Raw genomic sequence first — 17,386 nt, forward strand, 5'->3', positions numbered from 1 at the left:
TAAATATGATTCAGACTTATAAAAGTAATGGTTTAATGTATCCCTGATATGTTTTCAAGCCAGATATATAGGTACACAAACATGGAAATATTTGTGTTCTTCTGCCAGATCTGTCTGCACAAGTCTTAGCTGACTTTTAGCTGACAAAGCAATGATGCATTTTTAGATAGCTATTTGTCACAATGGTTCCAAGATATTGGATTACCAAAAGCAAGATTACAGAATTACCAGTGAAATTGTATTTTTTACCAGTGAAGTAATACGCAATGTTAAGAACATATATTTGAGGCCAAATATGGAAATTTTGTATTTTAAAGACTAGAGAGGTAAAATACACTGGAATTAAGAGCATGAGGTTTAAACATGGCTTGGATTAAGGATTCATGGAAGGGGCTGGGTTCTGGCTGGTGCTTTGTTACCGATGGCAGGTTTCCAAAGTGTAACGAAGTATTTTTCTCTTTTTTATTTCTTTTGTTTCAGCTGGTCTCCAATGTTCTCATCTTCTCCTGTACAAACATTGTAGGCGTGTGTACCCACTACCCAGCAGAGGTGTCCCAAAGACAGGCTTTCCAAGAGACCAGGGAATGCATACAAGCCAGGCTGCATTCTCAAAGGGAAAACCAGCAGCAGGTAAGAGCAACAGTGGGAAAAAAGAAATGAAGTTGCTGCAGCAGAAATAGCATGCAGATTGGATGGGATTTGCAGGCCTCTTATTTCTTAACTAATCCAAGTAAAAATATGCTGATGGCAGAGGGCAAGATTTTTAAAGGTTTGAAAGATTGTTCAGGGGAGTATTTCTTCCTTAATACCCTGATAGACTTCTCCACAGACATCGACAAATCCTGCGGTCTATGCTCTGCAGATTAAAATTACACAGAATGAAGGTAGCTGTAAGGCAGGTTTCAGAAATGAAAGGTTAAAAATCATTGACAAGACAATCTGTCCCTCGATGGTTCCTAAAAGGTCCTCTTCCTGCCTTTCCCAAAGGTTCCTACCTGCTTACACACTTCTGTATACCTTATAAGCCTCAAGAGAATTGTATTTGTAAAAAAAAGTAAGATTCATCACCAACTTCAATAATTTTTGCTGAAAAAAAACCTGTCACTGCAAGCACACAGCCTAGCTTGATAGCTAGGTACCAAGCATATCAACTCCCCTAATTTATTTGTGGGTTCTCTTACAATGAAACTCTTGTGTCCTCAGAATTAGATACAAAAGACCTTTAGGGGCAGCTTGACTATTTCCTTGCTAACACACATCTCTGCCCTGCAGTACAATTCATAATGGTTTGTCCAGTCCAATTTGAAATTGATCATAAAATGGGGCTTCCATTCTACCCTTGGGAGATATTTTGTAGCTTGTGGCTTTAGAGAAGAGGTCAGGGAAATGAATCAACTGTAGTGTCTTTGCATCTCTGTGGCAACACAGCTTAATTTTCCTTCATGTCTCAGCCCATCTGCATCTACGGATTTGTCTTTTGGCAGTGTTTCATGAGGTACTTCTGGTTGGCATACTTGCTGTTCACCCCTTACTATGAAATAACTTGTACATGTTTTATTTTGCTAGTATGTGTAGTATGTAGCATCTAGTATGTAAAGATTCATGCTCAAGGCTCCTTTTTCGTTTGAAACAAATGTAGTCTCAGAAAGATGAAATGAGCAGCTGCTCTTCCTTCCACACCTTGAAATGGAGGAAAGGATTGAGCCAAGAGAATACCCTGTTTTACTTACTGATTACAGCTCTGTCCTCCCTGCTGAGAGGGAGGCATGGCTCAAATGCTTGTGCTGTTCCAGATTTAGGTGCTTCTGTGTCAGAAGTAGTTAATGAAAAAAGCCCTGGCAAATGCCCTAGTTTTATGCCTTTTTCTTCTCCCCTTCCCCAGAAAGTACTCTACCATACAGAAGAAAGCCAGGACATCAGAAAAACATGGGTCAAAGCCAGTCACTTAAAGCACCCTCCAGTAGTTCCAGCGGTAACAAGGGGTCCTCACAGCAGGGGGACTCCTACTAAGATGATTTGCTGCTACAGCTTGCACTGACCTTGATCTCCAGGTTCAGTTCAGTTGTATCCTTATGCATAATATATTGAGATAATCTTGAGGTGACAGCAGACACAAATAAGGACAGCTCAGCCCGCACCCGGGAGAGCCAGTCTTCAAACAGGGGTGGAAGGAAACGCAACTGCACAGTCCAACAGTGTTATTGTTGTGTGCCTGGAGATCTGATGGTGCTCCTGTGTGCTGTTCTCTGTTAATGACAGGCAGATTCTCTCAGGCAAAGGAATGTGTAGTTTCCTTTATTAAGCGTTTATCAGCATGCAAAATTAGCAAGAAAGTAAATAAAAATCCAGACTGTCCAATGCAGACAAGAGGTTTCTTGTGATTTCATTATTCAAGATAACATAGGCCACAGCCATAATGGGAATCAGTGTTGCTTGATGTTCTCCACAATCTGTAGTGTGGAAATATTTAAGATTTGAGTATGATTCTATGAAGAGATGGGTTATAGGTTCTGCAGTTTTACTTCTAGCATTGCTTGTCTTTTGTATCTGAAAAGTTGTTCTCTCCTTCTCTTTTTAATGTCTATATCACTTAACTTCTGGTGAAAAATAAGTGTTATTAAACCTGAAGACAAATAGATAGTCATAAGACGTTAAATATTTGTAGTGCTTTGAGATCATCTTGGGAGGTTATGACGTAAATTGTTAAAATTACTATCTAGTACAGAGTCATCATAGGGATGAGTGTGCCCACGTATACATGTATCTATGTGTATATATGTAAACAGAGTAGACCTGTATTGTACTCTTTCATCTGTGCCTATTCTAGAGTCTAGTGCTCCTCAGGATGCATTTTTTGATGTATAATTCAGTGGAACTATACTTGCATCTTATTTTGAAGTGAGAATTACATATGAATTTGCTCTTGCTTTTTTTATCAGGTCAGAATGCAGCCTTGTTATACTTGTAAAACAGCAGTGCTAGTCCCCTCGCTGGTGCATAGTAAATGATTTTACAGTGAGGGCTGTAGTAGTTTCTAGTCCTTTCAGCAAAATGAAAATTGTACTCAAATGCAGGCTTTAATTTATGTGTTCCATTTAAAATAAAAAATAGGGATTTTGTTAGTTTGGAGGTCTTTTAACATGGCTTGTGCTTTACAAAGGCACTTGCTACAGGCTCCTCCTGTTAGCTTCAGAGATTATTTTCAGTGATTGTGATGATCCCAACAGAATAAAGATAATAGACAACTCTGTAACATGGCTCAACTTCCTAAATAGTTGCTGCATGAAGGGGTGTGCTTACGTGTATTTGTTTCACTTCACAGAATCATAGAATAGTTTGGGTTGGAAGGGACCTTAAAGATGATCTAGTTCCAACCCCCCTGCCATGGACACAAACACCTTCCACTAGACCAGGTTGCTCAAGCTGGCCTTAAACACTTCCAGGGTTGGGACATCTACCAACTTCTCTGGGCAACCTGTGCCAGTGTCTCACCACCCTCATAGTAAAGAATTTCTTCCTAATGTCTAGTCTAAATCTACCCTCTTTCAGTTTAAAGCCATTCCCTCTTGTCCTATCACTACAGGGCCTTCTAAAAAGTCCCTCTCCAGTTTTCTTATAAGCCACCTTTAGGTACTGGAAGACTTCTCTAAGGTCTTTCCTAAACCTCTTCTCCAGGCTGAAAAACCCCAACTCTTGCAGCCTGTAACCATGGTAGAGACGCACTAGCCCTCTGATCATCTTCGTGGCCTGCTCTGGACTTGCTTCAGCAAGTCCACATGCTTTTCATGTTGGGAATCCAGAGCTGAATGCAGTACTCCAGGTGGGATCTCATGAGAGCAGAGTAGAAGGGGAGAATCACCTTCCTTGACCTGCTGGCCATGCTTCTTTTGATGCAGCCCAGGATACAATTGGCTTTCTGGGCTGCGAGTGCATATTCCTGGGTCACATTGAGCTTCTCATCAATCAACACCCCCAAATCCTTCTCCTCAGGGCTGCCCTTAATTGATTCTCTGCCTAGCCTGTATTTATGTTTGGGATTGCCCCGACCCAGGTGCAGGACCTTGCACTTGGACTTGTTGAACTTGATGAAGTTCTCATGGGCCCACATCTCAAACATGTCAAAGTTCCTCTGGATGGCATCCATTCCCTCCAGCGTGTTGACCACACCATACAGCTTGGTGTCACCAGCAAACTTGCTGAGGGTGCACTCAGTCTCACTGTCCATGTCACTGACAAAGTTGTTGAACAGCGCCAGGCCCAATACCGACCCCTGAGGAATGCCACTTGTCACTGATTTTTACTTGGACACCAAGCCGTTGGCCACAACTCTCTGAGTGTGACCATCCAGCCAGTTCCTTACCCACTGAGTGGTGCATCTGTCAGTTTAGAGGTAAGGATGAGTTGATAAGCCTATCTTATTCCCTGGTTGCTGAAAGTTCAGAGCGGTGTTAGTTCATCTCCTGGAGACCTCAAGTGTCTTGAAAATATTGGTGATTTAATCTGGCAAGTGCCTATGGAGTCAGGAAGAGTAGGAGTGGGGGCCTTTCAAGAAAATGTTAGCCAGAAATGTATGTGAAAATCTCTTGTGAGTGCTAGTAAGAAAAGCTCGGTCCCCTGAATGTGTCCTTATTTTGTAAGCAAGTAAAAAAAAACCTCCTTCCATGCTCGTGCGCCCACAGGGAATGTTCCAAACCTGTGGGTGCCCCTGAACCTCCCATAAAGCTCCAAGTTATTTAGAGGATGTGTAAAATCACACGTAAAATAGCAGCTTTCACACATTTGAGGATGCCTATTATAATATGCAAATGACAACAGCATGTACACCAGTTACTCTGAAAAGCATACAAATATGTTGTGCTTTTGCACTCAAGGAGTACACTAATAGATGACAGAAGCCTGAGGACACGTGCATGATTCATGGTTTTTTTTAATGTGAATATGTAACTGTTAGCACCTACAGTATGCTAGTGAAGGTGAGAGTACTTTAAAAAATAAAAACAATCTTGTCAGGACTGCTGCAGTTTTGGGCAGAAAAGATGAAAATCCCTTCAACACATCATCTTCTGTGTTACTACTACCTCTTCAGCAACTAGTGGCAAGAATCTCTTTAAGGTACACATTGAAGGGTGGAAAAATGAAACACCGGGCAGTGTCACAGACTATAAAGAGTCTCAGTGCATAGTAAGCACATTTCTAGTGAATACATCTTCCACTGGTTCTCCCAAAGTTCCTCTCTTTCCTTAAAGGAAGAAATAAATGGTGAACTTTCAGTTAAAACTAGAAATGAGAAACCAGGAATGTGCCTGTAACTGTAGTATAGGCAATAGGTTTGGTGATGTGAGTGACTAGTGCAGGATTGCTGGCCCCTCCGAGTCAGGACTGTGCCTGAGCCCTACTGTTCCTTCTGCTGTTGAGAAGTAATGAGCTGTTAGATAAGGTTAGGGACCTTACTTTATGCCACATTGTGTCTGTTGTCAGGAAGGCCCTTTTCTTCCTTCTGCTCACTGCAGCTAAAGAAAAATAATGACAAGAGCAGCATAAGCTTTTGGGATTCTTCAACTATTTCGGAGCACTGCCTTCAGCTTGAACCACAGTGGAGCGGCTCCCAAAGGAGATGCTCCCCACCTTCTTCAGCCACAGCAAAAACTTCTTTTGATCTGCAAGGGGTGTGACTGGGAATAAAAAGGAGGTCTGGGCAGAATTTCTCATGTGTGATTGCTGAAATACACAAATGCATACCTAGGGCACATATTACCTGCAGATTTTAATTCTACAGCTTCTGCATGAAATTGCCACCAAGTTTAGAATAATAGCAAGCATAGGCTTTTGTGTGAGTTTTTAGGAAAATTACAAGAAAGTCATCATTTTGTCATGTAACTAATTTTTGCCTAGCATGCAGAACTATATGTGGAACAGCTTCCAAAATAATGTTATGAAAGTCACACTAAAGCTATTAGCAGTAAATAGAAGTGCCAAATGAGGGTGGAGAGCTGTGAATTGTTGATGGCAGAGATGGTTCTTGAAAATACTCTTGTAGGTGAGTGGGTGGGTTTACAGGTCTTAATGCAATTGGGCCCTAATAGTGGTTTTAAGTGTAGAAGTATAATACTGAATTGTATAGTTGTGCTATTTTTTCATGCTAGTTTTATTGGGGCATTCCTATTGACTTTTTAGCTGCTAAGAACAGGTTTGTGCCTGCTGGGGGAATGTGCTCAGATGATTAGATAGGAGAGGAAGGAATTTTAAATTGCGCCCAAGGGCGCTGGGGTATCAGACCTCTGGTGTTATGTGAAAGAGGACTTCATGGTGGTTAGGAGAAGCCTTGTGGGAGGTCAGACAGTGTAATTTATCAGAGTCCTTCCAATAATGGTGCATGGGCACTTTTTGTGTTGCATGGCTTCTTTATTTGCAAGAATTGGCAACTGTGAATCACAAGCCCAGTGCAGCTAGGATGAAAATACTATTTTTTCTTCTAAAATCATTGAATTCTTATTGTAGGGTTGGGACAGAATTGCATATAACTCGTTAGGCGATCAACTCCTGGGTTTCTGGAGACCATTTTGTTTGGTGGTACTCATCTCTCCCCAAACTGATGACTCATTTCTCCCCAGTAAGGAACAAAGTGTGTTTGTTAACTGGGCAGCAGGTGTTTTAATTGGTTCATCTGTCTGACTCCACAGGAGCGTCTCCTGCTCTCTGTACTTCCTCGACATGTTGCCATGGAGATGAAAGCTGACATTAATGCCAAACAGGAAGATATGATGTTTCATAAGATCTACATCCAGAAGCATGACAATGTCAGGTAAGAAGAGCATCCTGTTTCCCAGCTGCCTGGGGAGGAGGAACCCTCCCAGTGCTTGGTACTTAACACCCAGGGACAAAGATGACAGCAACACATAATCCAAAGTAAGTGTAAAGACTCTAAAGTTGACTTTTGAAAGTCAGTTTACAGGACAGGAGGACGATTGCCTCCTCCTAATTGTTATATTCCTGCAACATTTGCCTTTGAGAAGCAACTTTAACTGATTTCTTTCCTTAGGTTTTTTGTTTGTTTTTTTGTTTTGCTTCCTTTCCTGGAGTGAGTCTTGGTGCTTTTGATAAGGTGGTATATTTGGACTCAGTTATTTTTTGACAGTATACAAGCACCCTTTTGGTAAGCAAGTTAAAGATTGGGAACTCTTTCCGTGGGGTGAATTGCAGAGCCCAGCTGAGGTTAAGATCACCTGGAATTACAAGCAGGGTGTCCACTAAAATTACAGGCAGCCTTTGGTACCTGCTCAGTCACCCAGCAATGTGTTGCTCCTTGGTCTTCCCCGATGAGCAGAAGAAACTAATAGCCGATCTCTGGCAAGTCGTGCAAAATCAAACCCAGTCCATGTTGCTGGAGTAGTCCAGCCCCATGAGATTCTCACATCACCTGGTTCCCACTGTCCACTTCCCAGGGGAAGAGACAATAAAGTAGTGCATTTGTTGCTTAATATCTTTATGGACTTCATATACAAAGTTAATTTTAACTTAATCTCAGTGTGTTTTACCTCTGCTGTTGTACCTGACCTCTTTGGGGATCAGTTATGTCTCTGCTAAGCTAGGTCCAGGAGCGATGTAACAGCTCTGTCAGTCTATAAATATTTCTACTGAGACACGAGGACTGGGGACAGACAGCTTCTCTTCTTCCCCTCTCTATTCCCTCTTTAACAAGAGGTTTTCCTGTAAACTGCTTGCGTAGCCTTCTCTCTTATATAGCTTTAAGTATGTTGGGGAATTATATTTTTTGGTCCTTGCTTCTCAGCAAATAAAAGTGAATTTCTTACATCTCTAATATACTGCAACCTGCATAGTCTCCAATAGTTGATGAGGGAAATTCACACGAAATTCTGAAGCATTTGAAGACATTTCCTTAGCATTATGGGTTGCGGGGACAGGTAATGTACAAGCAGAAACTGGGAGCAGGTTGCTCATTGTTGAATGTAGAGTCTTATATAAAACTCACCAATACCAGGGCAAGTCCATGTGCTGGCTTGGGTGGACTTAGTTCAGCCTTTATTTTTTTGGTTTTGACTTAGTAAACAGATAAAGATCCAGTAGCAATATTGAAAACAAAAACATTATCAGATATCAAAGACAATAATGGTTCAGTGATGAAAAATAAAGAATGTATATATAATGATGAAGGAGAGAGGAAGATGCTATCCAGAGTGCCCTCAGCAGAGTATGTACCACAGTAGATTAGGTTAGGTTTTGTGTATTTACATTCATTTTTTCCTTAATGGCACTGAGCTTGTTTGAGCAGTAGATTTCTTGTGATAGATGCCTTTTGTGAATTAATTTGTTCCAGTACTCAGAGGTCAGCCTGACATTCAAACTGAATGCAATTTGTTAGATATGACATGAGACTAGTCAGTGTAGTATTATAGTCTTTCACATCAATTTCCGTATGTCATTATTTGCAGGTTTGAAAGTTGTTCAGTACAATCAGATCTCAGTAAAGGTGATTATGACTTTAGGATGATACTTACTTGAAATTTTATGTGTATCACTAAATAAACAAAAACTAAATAAACAATAATAAACTAAATTCGAAGGGAGAGGGGAATCTGGCAAAACAATTATGATTGGAGAAAATAGCCCAAAGATAATGGCTGGTATGGAGAAATGGTGACCTCAAGAGATACAACAAAAAATAATGTATGACCCAGAGGATAGAAAGAGAAAAGAGTTTGCTATGATTTTCAGTTATGGCTGTTAAGTAACATGAAAGGTTAAACATGTATACATAGATGGGTAAATGCACCAATCATTTTCTTGGACTGTCTTCATGGGTAGCTAGCAAGTAGCTTGCAAACATGCAATTTTCACATCTTGCATATTTCTTGAATAATACAAACCTTTCCATAATAGATTATATTCTGCAGCCCAAAAGTAATTTTGACTTTGTCCATTATGGTAATGATTGTTTAGGAATCAAGCCCTTGCAGGTGCTGACTGTCTCCAGTGCAAAGGAGGCCAAGGTCTCAAAATGTCTTGCAAGGGGAAAGAACTTAAATGGTATCTTCCTCAAAGAATGGATTTTGTGCCTGTGTCTATGAGCTCCTAAATCAAAGCCCACAGAGATCATGGAAAAGGCTGGAAAAGAGAGATAAGAAATAGGAATAAAATAGTGTATGTACTGAGAGCAAATAGAAACTTAGGAACATCTCATCTTCACGTACTTCAGGGAAATGAATAACTAAGTACGAATATTGAAAAAAAGAAACATGATTTGGAACAAGTGACTCATTTCGCACTAGGAGTTCAGCATGGAGCCTTTGCTCCTGCCTTGGTGCACTGAAACCACCTCTAGTGGGAATGACTGCAGATGATTTTGAAGCATTTACATGCACACAGAAACACACTGATGAGGAGGGTTAGCATCTCAATGATGTGAACTAATGAACGGGCTGAATAAAAGCAAGCATGCTTTTTACTTTTCATGGGAAAATGCTCAAGGGGAGGCTTTTGAGATGAGAACGCTCCAAGCAATTTTGATTTGTTTTTGTCACTGTTCAAAAATGTCATAAGATTCAAGTTTGTATGAGCTAAAGGTTATTGTGTCAAGGCAATTGAGAAGTATGTGAAGTCGGTGCAAGGGTACTGTGCCCAGCCATTGAATCTAGCTTCCTGTTGATGATTTATGAGCAGGAGCATTTATTTCCTCCACAGTTCGTAGAAGCGGGAAGGTCTGTGTGTCTGCAAAGGGGTGCAGGTTTCCCTCCTCCATCAGCTGTATCCAGCCATTCTCTTTTCTTGCTCTCCCAGATCAGTTAAAAAGGTAGATTATAAACAAAAGTATAATGGATGAGAATTTTAATTAGCTATTGATTTAAAAGTTTCATTGCCATCGTAATGCCTGGAGCCTGAGATCCAATTTTTACTGGGTATTCAGGGTGAGGTTGCTTACTGCTTTCATAGTCAACGTGGAAATAATGAGCCTCACTGGCACTGAAGGTTTCCATCCAGGACTTTGGCCCTTTGAACTTGGGAGGTGAAGTAGCACAGCCTCATGCACTTAGCCTGGTTTGACATTTTGTATGTGAGAAGTGGCTTACTAAATTCTGTTCCAGACAAGATTAAGTATTCTAATTTTCAGGGATGATTGGGTCTGGGCTTTTGGGACCACCTCTAATTTTAATTAAAAACCAAAACCAAACCACAGTACCAGCAAAAATTGTTACTCTAAAATTATGTGAAGTTACTGTGTGGTTGTTTTTTTCCTTTCTGTTTTAAAATGAGGAGTCTTTGAATGACCAGTTCTGCTGTGATACACTTAGGTTTAGACACTAGTTTACAGGCTTCTTTTTTTCTTTTTAAAAAGGTTACACACTTCTTTTTTTATTTAAGAAAAAAAAAGTTAATTCAAAACCTATGTAGAAAAGACATCTTCCTCAGGTGCCAGCATTAGGTCCATAAAACACAGCCATTATCCTTTAGTAAGGGGCAGCTCTACCATGGTATTACTTACTGTGTTACACTTGTCTTAGAGGGTGGGCTATCTCTCTGTTTGGGGAAAGATGGTATTTTTATGCAACACACAGTGGTCTTTCTGACCTGAATGGGTAAAGCAAATCAATTTTGAGTCTTATCAGGACTTCCTGTGAATGAGTTCATAATCTCCTGCTTATTGTTATGGAAAGTAAAGTTCAGAGACTAATTTATCCACAACGAAAATATAATTTCCTGTCATTTTTGGCAGCAAAATTTGTTTCACTATTATGTTCTTCTGAAGAATTTAGGGTGATGACAAAAGTAAGATGAAGAGGTTTGGGGTTAATACACTCTTTTTTTATGCAAATGAACAGGACCTTCTAACAGAGAATGAAACCGTTTCCTGTCCTGATTTACTGAATGAGAATTAACTTTGACAAATCCAGAACCTCAGAGTGTGATTTGACCTTTCCCACATATGTGTGTGTTAAATATAAAGTCTATTGTCAAACGCAATCAGGAAAGGAGTTCCCAAGACTATGCAAGTAATTTTGGGTAAACAAGGTGAATTATGTAACTAAATCAGTTCACGTTATCGTGAATGAGATTATGTCTGATAGAAAAACCCTAAAATACACATAGATAATATTGTTTATCTATCATGCTTTCCAGGCAGAATTTTAAATGTTTCATGTTACTCTTGCTATTTATAGTATCTCACTGCAGTGATAGTGGCTTTAATGTTATCTAGGTTTGGCCAAATACAGTAATCTCTGTGCTATAAAAGGAGTTTTGAAGTCCTCTGTGAAGGGATAAAGGTTGGCTTTGTCACTGAAATTCCTTTGATGAACTGTTTCAAGAAGCTTATTTTAGGGCTGGCATCCAAGCACGGTGAAAGTGAGTCTCCTCTCTTCTCCCCTTCACATAATTCTTATGAGTCATGTACTCTACAACATTAACTTGATCTCAGAGTTTTTTAAACATCTTGGCAACTTGAACTAAACGATTTGCAGAAATGAAACAGTCCATTTGCTTTCAACTTTGTAAACAAAAACAATTTTCAACTAGTTTTCTGATTTAATGATATTCTAATACCAAAATTTCTCCCCTTAAAAATTACCAAATTGTTGCATTTTGGCTGAGTGTCAGGTTATTCAGACCAGCCATGTCAACTTAACTTCTTTGCCTTATAGGTGTTGTGATACCTATCGTTAGTTGCTTATGAAGTGTGTTAAATTCTTAGATTGCAAGATGCTGTGTAATTACGTGCTATGAAATTTGTGAAAATTTCAGCTGAGCAAACATCTTTTTCCTCCCTCCTACCACCATCCTTGCACACAGGACATCTAGGTCTAAGAGGTCCTATGTTTCTTGGTGTAAGAGGACTTAACAATACAAATAATAGTACAAAGCTGAGCTCTGATCTTGGCTAGTAGGAGGGTTCTCAGGATACAGCTGTAACTGGATATATAAGTGCTGTGGCTTGAAAAGCGATGTGCTGCTTAGTGGTATATTCTTGTTGGTGAGTATAGGCATGAGGCTGGGGTTTTTTGGGCTTGTTAACAGTGTTTTTGAAATGCTAAATGGGTTTATAATCAGGCATATCCTACCAAGCCCAGGTCAGACAGCAGCTTGCCTTTGGAGGTAGTTACGCCAATGGGCTGGTTTAGTTCAGGAGCTCATCCTGATTCTGTTTTCATGCTTTTTCATGAAAGATTATTGAAGCTAAGCAGAAACCAGTTTAATTTTACCATCTTTAATAAATAAAACTACAGTATGGCGTGTTTACATTTCTGACAGATTTTCCATGGATATTTTCAAAGATTCTCCAAATTTCCCAGCTGAAGTTTATGTAGCTTTAATTTCTATGGAAGGCCTCATTGCCAGGAAAGGGCACGAGCAGTAACTGTTTTTAATATTTACTGTATAATCCATCTCCCTCCTTGACTTATTCCCTTTTTGGGGAGAGGTAGAAAGAAAATGGATGGGTTATGTTTGAAGATGAGGAATAGCAGCATTAAGCACGAGGAAGCCCAAGAGCAGGTTTTATCCATGTCTTTTTGCCTGGTACTGCTCTCCCTCCCAGTCCGTGAGGTTTGACCTCTTCCCAAAATGTCATCATGGTCAGTTGGTTGTTTCCCAGCATCAAGTTTTATCAAGACCTCTACCTACTTTTATTCGAGGCATACGCCCAAAAGCAGTAGAAAGTTACTTTTTCTACTATCTACTTTTTCTACTTTCAGGTGGGGAAAACTGTGTGGGTTTCATGTGGGTGCAGGGGCCTCCTGCATTTAATTGCCATAACTTGTGGTTGAGGCTGTAGGCTGAGAAAAGTGAGTAGGAGAGAAACGATCAGCCCTCCCACACCTTTCCCCAAATGACAGCAGTGAATTTTACCTACACAGAAACTCTTCTGTTTCCCTCTGAAGACCCAGCTCCTGGGAACTTCACCCGTGTTTTCCTGGTGTGAATCTCGGCTTTTTAATTTTCCAGAAAATGTAATTTTTTTATTTTTGTTTTAGGTTAGCAATAATTTTTAGGAAGCGTGGAAGTAGGTTTCACCCATGGATGAAACCCATACTCTGCTTTTACTGCCGCTAATCACTTGACTCTTCTTAGCCAATTTGTTCATTTTGAGAGGAAAAATCAGTCTTTTTGAGAAAGGCATTCAAGCTAAAATCCACGTGTAAAGGAATTTGCTTATTTTGCAGCCATTGTTACTCCTGAACTTGACATCAAAGCTGTGCAGTAAGTCTGGCCATTAATACTAAAAGGGGTGTTTAAACCCAGGATCACTCCCTCTTTTCAATACCTTTGTGTCAATGGTTAAGTCTGGAAAACTTTTAAGCCGAAGAATAGAGCAGGTTTATATATTTTATCAAATCTACCTCCCTATGCACGTGCACAGCACCCTTTAAAAAGAACAGATACATCATTACTTGTGTAAATACTCATCTGTCTGCAGATCTTTCTTTTTGAACTGGGAGTATATTTTGATCTTGGTCCCTACTGGGAATTCCTGGTGTCTTCAGGGGCATAAGAGAGCCTTGTACCCTCCGAAGAACAAAGCATATTAAATAACTTGCTGCAAGGCACCCTGCTGGATGCATTACTTAAACACGTGTGTTGTAATAAAGATAACATCCCAGAAGTGCAGCATGCCAGGTGACTGCAGATCTGCAGCCACCAGCAAGCCATCAGCAATTAGGAAGGGCCTGTGATGTATAATTCACACCCTGCTATTCTGAGTTTACACAAGGGTCTGTGAAGTTCACAGGGTGATGGATTGAAGTGTGTTAGATGTTTTAATGATGAAATACTGTGAATAGTAATTTGGAGAGAATAATGAAGGTGCCTGCAGAAGTTTACAGAGCAGTATTTTAACTCATCAAGGTTATTTGTATTCTCTTTTATCTTTTCAATAGTACTATAAATAAATTAAATTTTTAGTAAATGTAAGTCTGATGATTGGTCTGATAGTAAAAACAAATGTATCAAACTTATAGTAAAAAAAATACATCAAATTCTGTTTGTCGAACTAATCCACCTCCAGTCTTCTCTGTTCTGGAGTAACCTTGACAAGTAAAATGGAGTCTTCCCGGACCAAAACTTCACTTTTGTAAACACTTGCTTGTACAGACTTGCTTTCTTCTTGTAAAGACTTGGTTAAATTTCAGTTAATGAACTACTTTGTCATGTAGTTAACATGCAAAGTGGTTTTAAGAACATTGAGTTTATATAACATTTAAGAGGTTCTTCTTAAAATCATCCCACCTTTTTTCTTCCTCCTTAGACTATAATGACTGAAAAGCAAAAATCAATTAAACTTTTTATTCTGTAACGCACTGAACTTTGCAAGACTATTTAAAGCTCTTTTACAGAAGCTGTAAAACAGGCACAGTGTTGGATGGGATGGATTAATTTCTCTTGTCTTATTCTATATTTATATCCCTCAACAATTGTTGCTAATTTGTGCATCTGTTCTTACTGGTTTATATATAATTTTGGCACTGGATAAATGATGAATAGGAGACAAAAGCTGAAACCAATTAGTGGAGAAGAACTCTTGAGTGGTCTGCTATCCTGTGAATCAAGTTAGTGCATTGCTAACTTGAGTCTATGTCCTCCAGTAACTGAAAGTCATAGAATATTTTTTAAACTTCTTTTTTATTAATTTCACTTGATACTAAGTAGTTAAAAAATTAGGAAGAGGCTGGTACTGGCTGTGCAGACTGCATAATTCCCTAAATGGTGTTTCTGTAAGAAAATGGGCTACAAAGAGGTTGCTTAAGAAACAGAGCTAACAGAAATGAGAAGCAACTGAAGACTGCACAAAAGAGTAAAAGAAGCAAAAGACCAAAGGGATTAAATGAATTTCAGCACACATGCACCATTGGTAGGGCATTGGGCTTGTAGAATGGTAGAGGTGCTCCTTTTAAAAAATCGAACTTTTTTTGTGTCCATTTGTGTTTCTGTTACCAAGTCCTAGAAAGATTCACATGCTTTTAAATGGAGGGAACGAGAATTTGTAAGACCATGTAGGTTCTGAGGACTTGGAAATTTGCAAATAGTCTTCAGAAGTTGGAAAGAAGTGTATGTGTGATACACTTTAAAAAGCAAACAAAATACAGGAATATCATAGAATCATAGAGTTGTTTGAATTGGAAGGAACCTTAAAGATCACCTAGTTCCAACCCCCTGCCATGGGCAGGGACACCTTCCACTAGACCAGGTTGCTGAAAGCCCCATCCAGCCTGGCTTTAAATGCTTCCAGGGGAGGAGCATGCAAAACTTCTGGGCAACCTGTTCCACTGTCTCACCACACTCACAGTGAAGATTTTTTTCCTAATATGTAATCTAAATCTACCTTCTTTCAGCTTGAAGCTGTTTTCCCTTGTTCTGTCACTACAGGCCCTTTTAAAAAGTCCCTTTCCAGCTACTGGAAACTGCTCTAAGCTCTCCCTGCAGCCTTTTCTTTTCCAGGCGGAGCAACCCGGACTCTCACAGCCTGTATCTATAGGAGAGGTGCTCCAGCCCCCTCATCACCTTTGTGGCCCTCCTCTGGACTTGCTCCAACAGGTCCATGTCCTTCTTATGTTGGGGGTCCCAGAATGTAGTACTGTGGGTGGGGTCTCACGAGAGCAGAGTAGAGGGGCAGGATCACCTCCCTTGACCTGCTGGTCATGCTCTTTTTGATGCAGCCCAGCATATGGCTGGCTTTCTGGGCTGCAAGAGCACACTGCCGGCTCATGTTGAGCTTACATATTACCTTCCGTATCTTCCCTGATGCCACAGCCAGAAGGGATCTTTGTCTGTGGTTGCTGTATGTGTGTTTCACAAGTATCAGAGGTTCTCAAAGGCACTAAGAAATTCTAAGGATGTTTTTAACCAGTAACCATGTCCCTGTTTGAGGCAAACTCCTAAATGAACCCCTTAAATATATAGGAAGATCATCAGGGTTTGTAATCAGCTCCCTTAATTCCAGTTCTACAGAGCTGATCCCCTAGCCCAAAAACTTACTGTAGTGGCTGATTGTGAAACTTGAATCTGTGTGACTATCAGCAAAATATTGTCTCCTAGCCTCCTGTTGCAGAGATCTCCCAGTAAGTAGCATGCTGGATGACCATGGCTTTGTTCAATTGTGAGGTCATCTGTAAATGCCTGTTTGCCCCTATCAGTAGCTGTGCAGAGCGTCTGGAAGCACAAATTGCCCTCCTGTATGAAGAGGAAGGTTGAATGTGTGAGGCAGTGATATACTAGTGACAGTTTGTTGATCTACCATGTCAGCTTATTTGTTTGGAATATTTGTGGTGGTGGTTTGGGTGGGGTTTTTTAACTTTAAGCATGATTCTTTGCAGAGCCTGATAATATATGGTCGCATTTCCTGCTCATTGTGGGGAATGTATTGCTAATAGGAGGTTAGTAGGACAGCCCTTCTTCTTTTGATAACTACTTAATTTCTGTTATCTCCAAGGCCTGTCAGACCCATACACCAGTGCTGACTGCAGCAGCAATTTGAGGAGATGCTTTGTAACATTCTAGACCATGAAGGAGATGACACACCTAAGTTGCATAGCTGATGAGATATTTGAGGGGTGGGGAGGTAGGTGAAAAAGACGGGAACGACCAAAAAACCTTGAAAAGTAAAAAGCAAATTTAGGAATTGTTAGTAATGACTGGAGGAAAGGAGATGAGAGAATGGAAAACAGATGCATGCAGTTTTAGATAGTGGACAGCTATGTGCCATAGCAGTTCTGGTGGAAAGCCTCCAAGCTTGGGAGCATGCGCAACAATGCACTACTGCTTTTTGCCGTGGCTGTTTCCAAAGAATGAGCTAATAAGAATCAATTTGTAGAAGAAAGCAAACAAAAGTTTGGCTTTTGCTCAGGGGAACTTGAGCAATTGTAGTTCAACAGAAGCCAAATGCTGATCCATAAAAGTATAATTATTCTGTTTCATTTGGAACCTTTTGTTCTGGATTGCATTCAGAACTACTATAAGCCTCTTTGTGAGATTCTTTTTCTTTCCAGACCAGAGAAAAAGAGACCTTTTGATTTAATAGTTCAACTTTGTTTCAATTGACAAGGAGAAAATACCCATGTCATCCTTGCCTTTCTTCCTTAAGAATCTTCCCTTCTGCAGAACAGCGTCCAGCAAGTCACTGTTTAGGATGACAGGTCTAATGTAGAGACAGAGTTGTGTTACAGAATACAAATGGCAAGTGATACTCTGCTTTTAAGATCCAGTACTCTTTGTCATTGTCAGCTGCAAACTGAATAAAGTTTTGTAATTGAAATCAGAAGTTATTACAAATTTCTTGCAAAGCCCAGAAACCTTGGAGTTGCAGATGTGACTTGCCTGTTGAGCTTTTCCTTGGAAGTACATAAAAGGTGGAAGGAGTAAATTAAAAGTAGGATCTCTCCTG

At 40.1% G+C, this 17,386-nt stretch overlaps 1 protein-coding gene across 2 annotated transcripts in view; it reads left to right on the forward strand.

The window, feature by feature from the left end:
* Positions 1-17,386, forward strand: part of ADCY5 (adenylate cyclase 5) — a 216,093-nt gene that overhangs the window by 123,569 nt on the left and 75,138 nt on the right. For both annotated transcript variants that reach the window (XM_030487012.2, XM_030487014.1), the window contains exons 2-3: positions 481-630; positions 6,681-6,802. In XM_030487012.2, coding sequence (XP_030342872.1) covers positions 481-630; positions 6,681-6,802 — 272 coding nt within the window. The remainder of the gene's footprint in view (positions 1-480; positions 631-6,680; positions 6,803-17,386) is intronic.

Source organism: Strigops habroptila, chromosome 5 (genome assembly GCF_004027225.2).
Source record: "Strigops habroptila isolate Jane chromosome 5, bStrHab1.2.pri, whole genome shotgun sequence".
NCBI classification, from domain to species: domain Eukaryota; kingdom Metazoa; phylum Chordata; class Aves; order Psittaciformes; family Psittacidae; genus Strigops; species Strigops habroptila.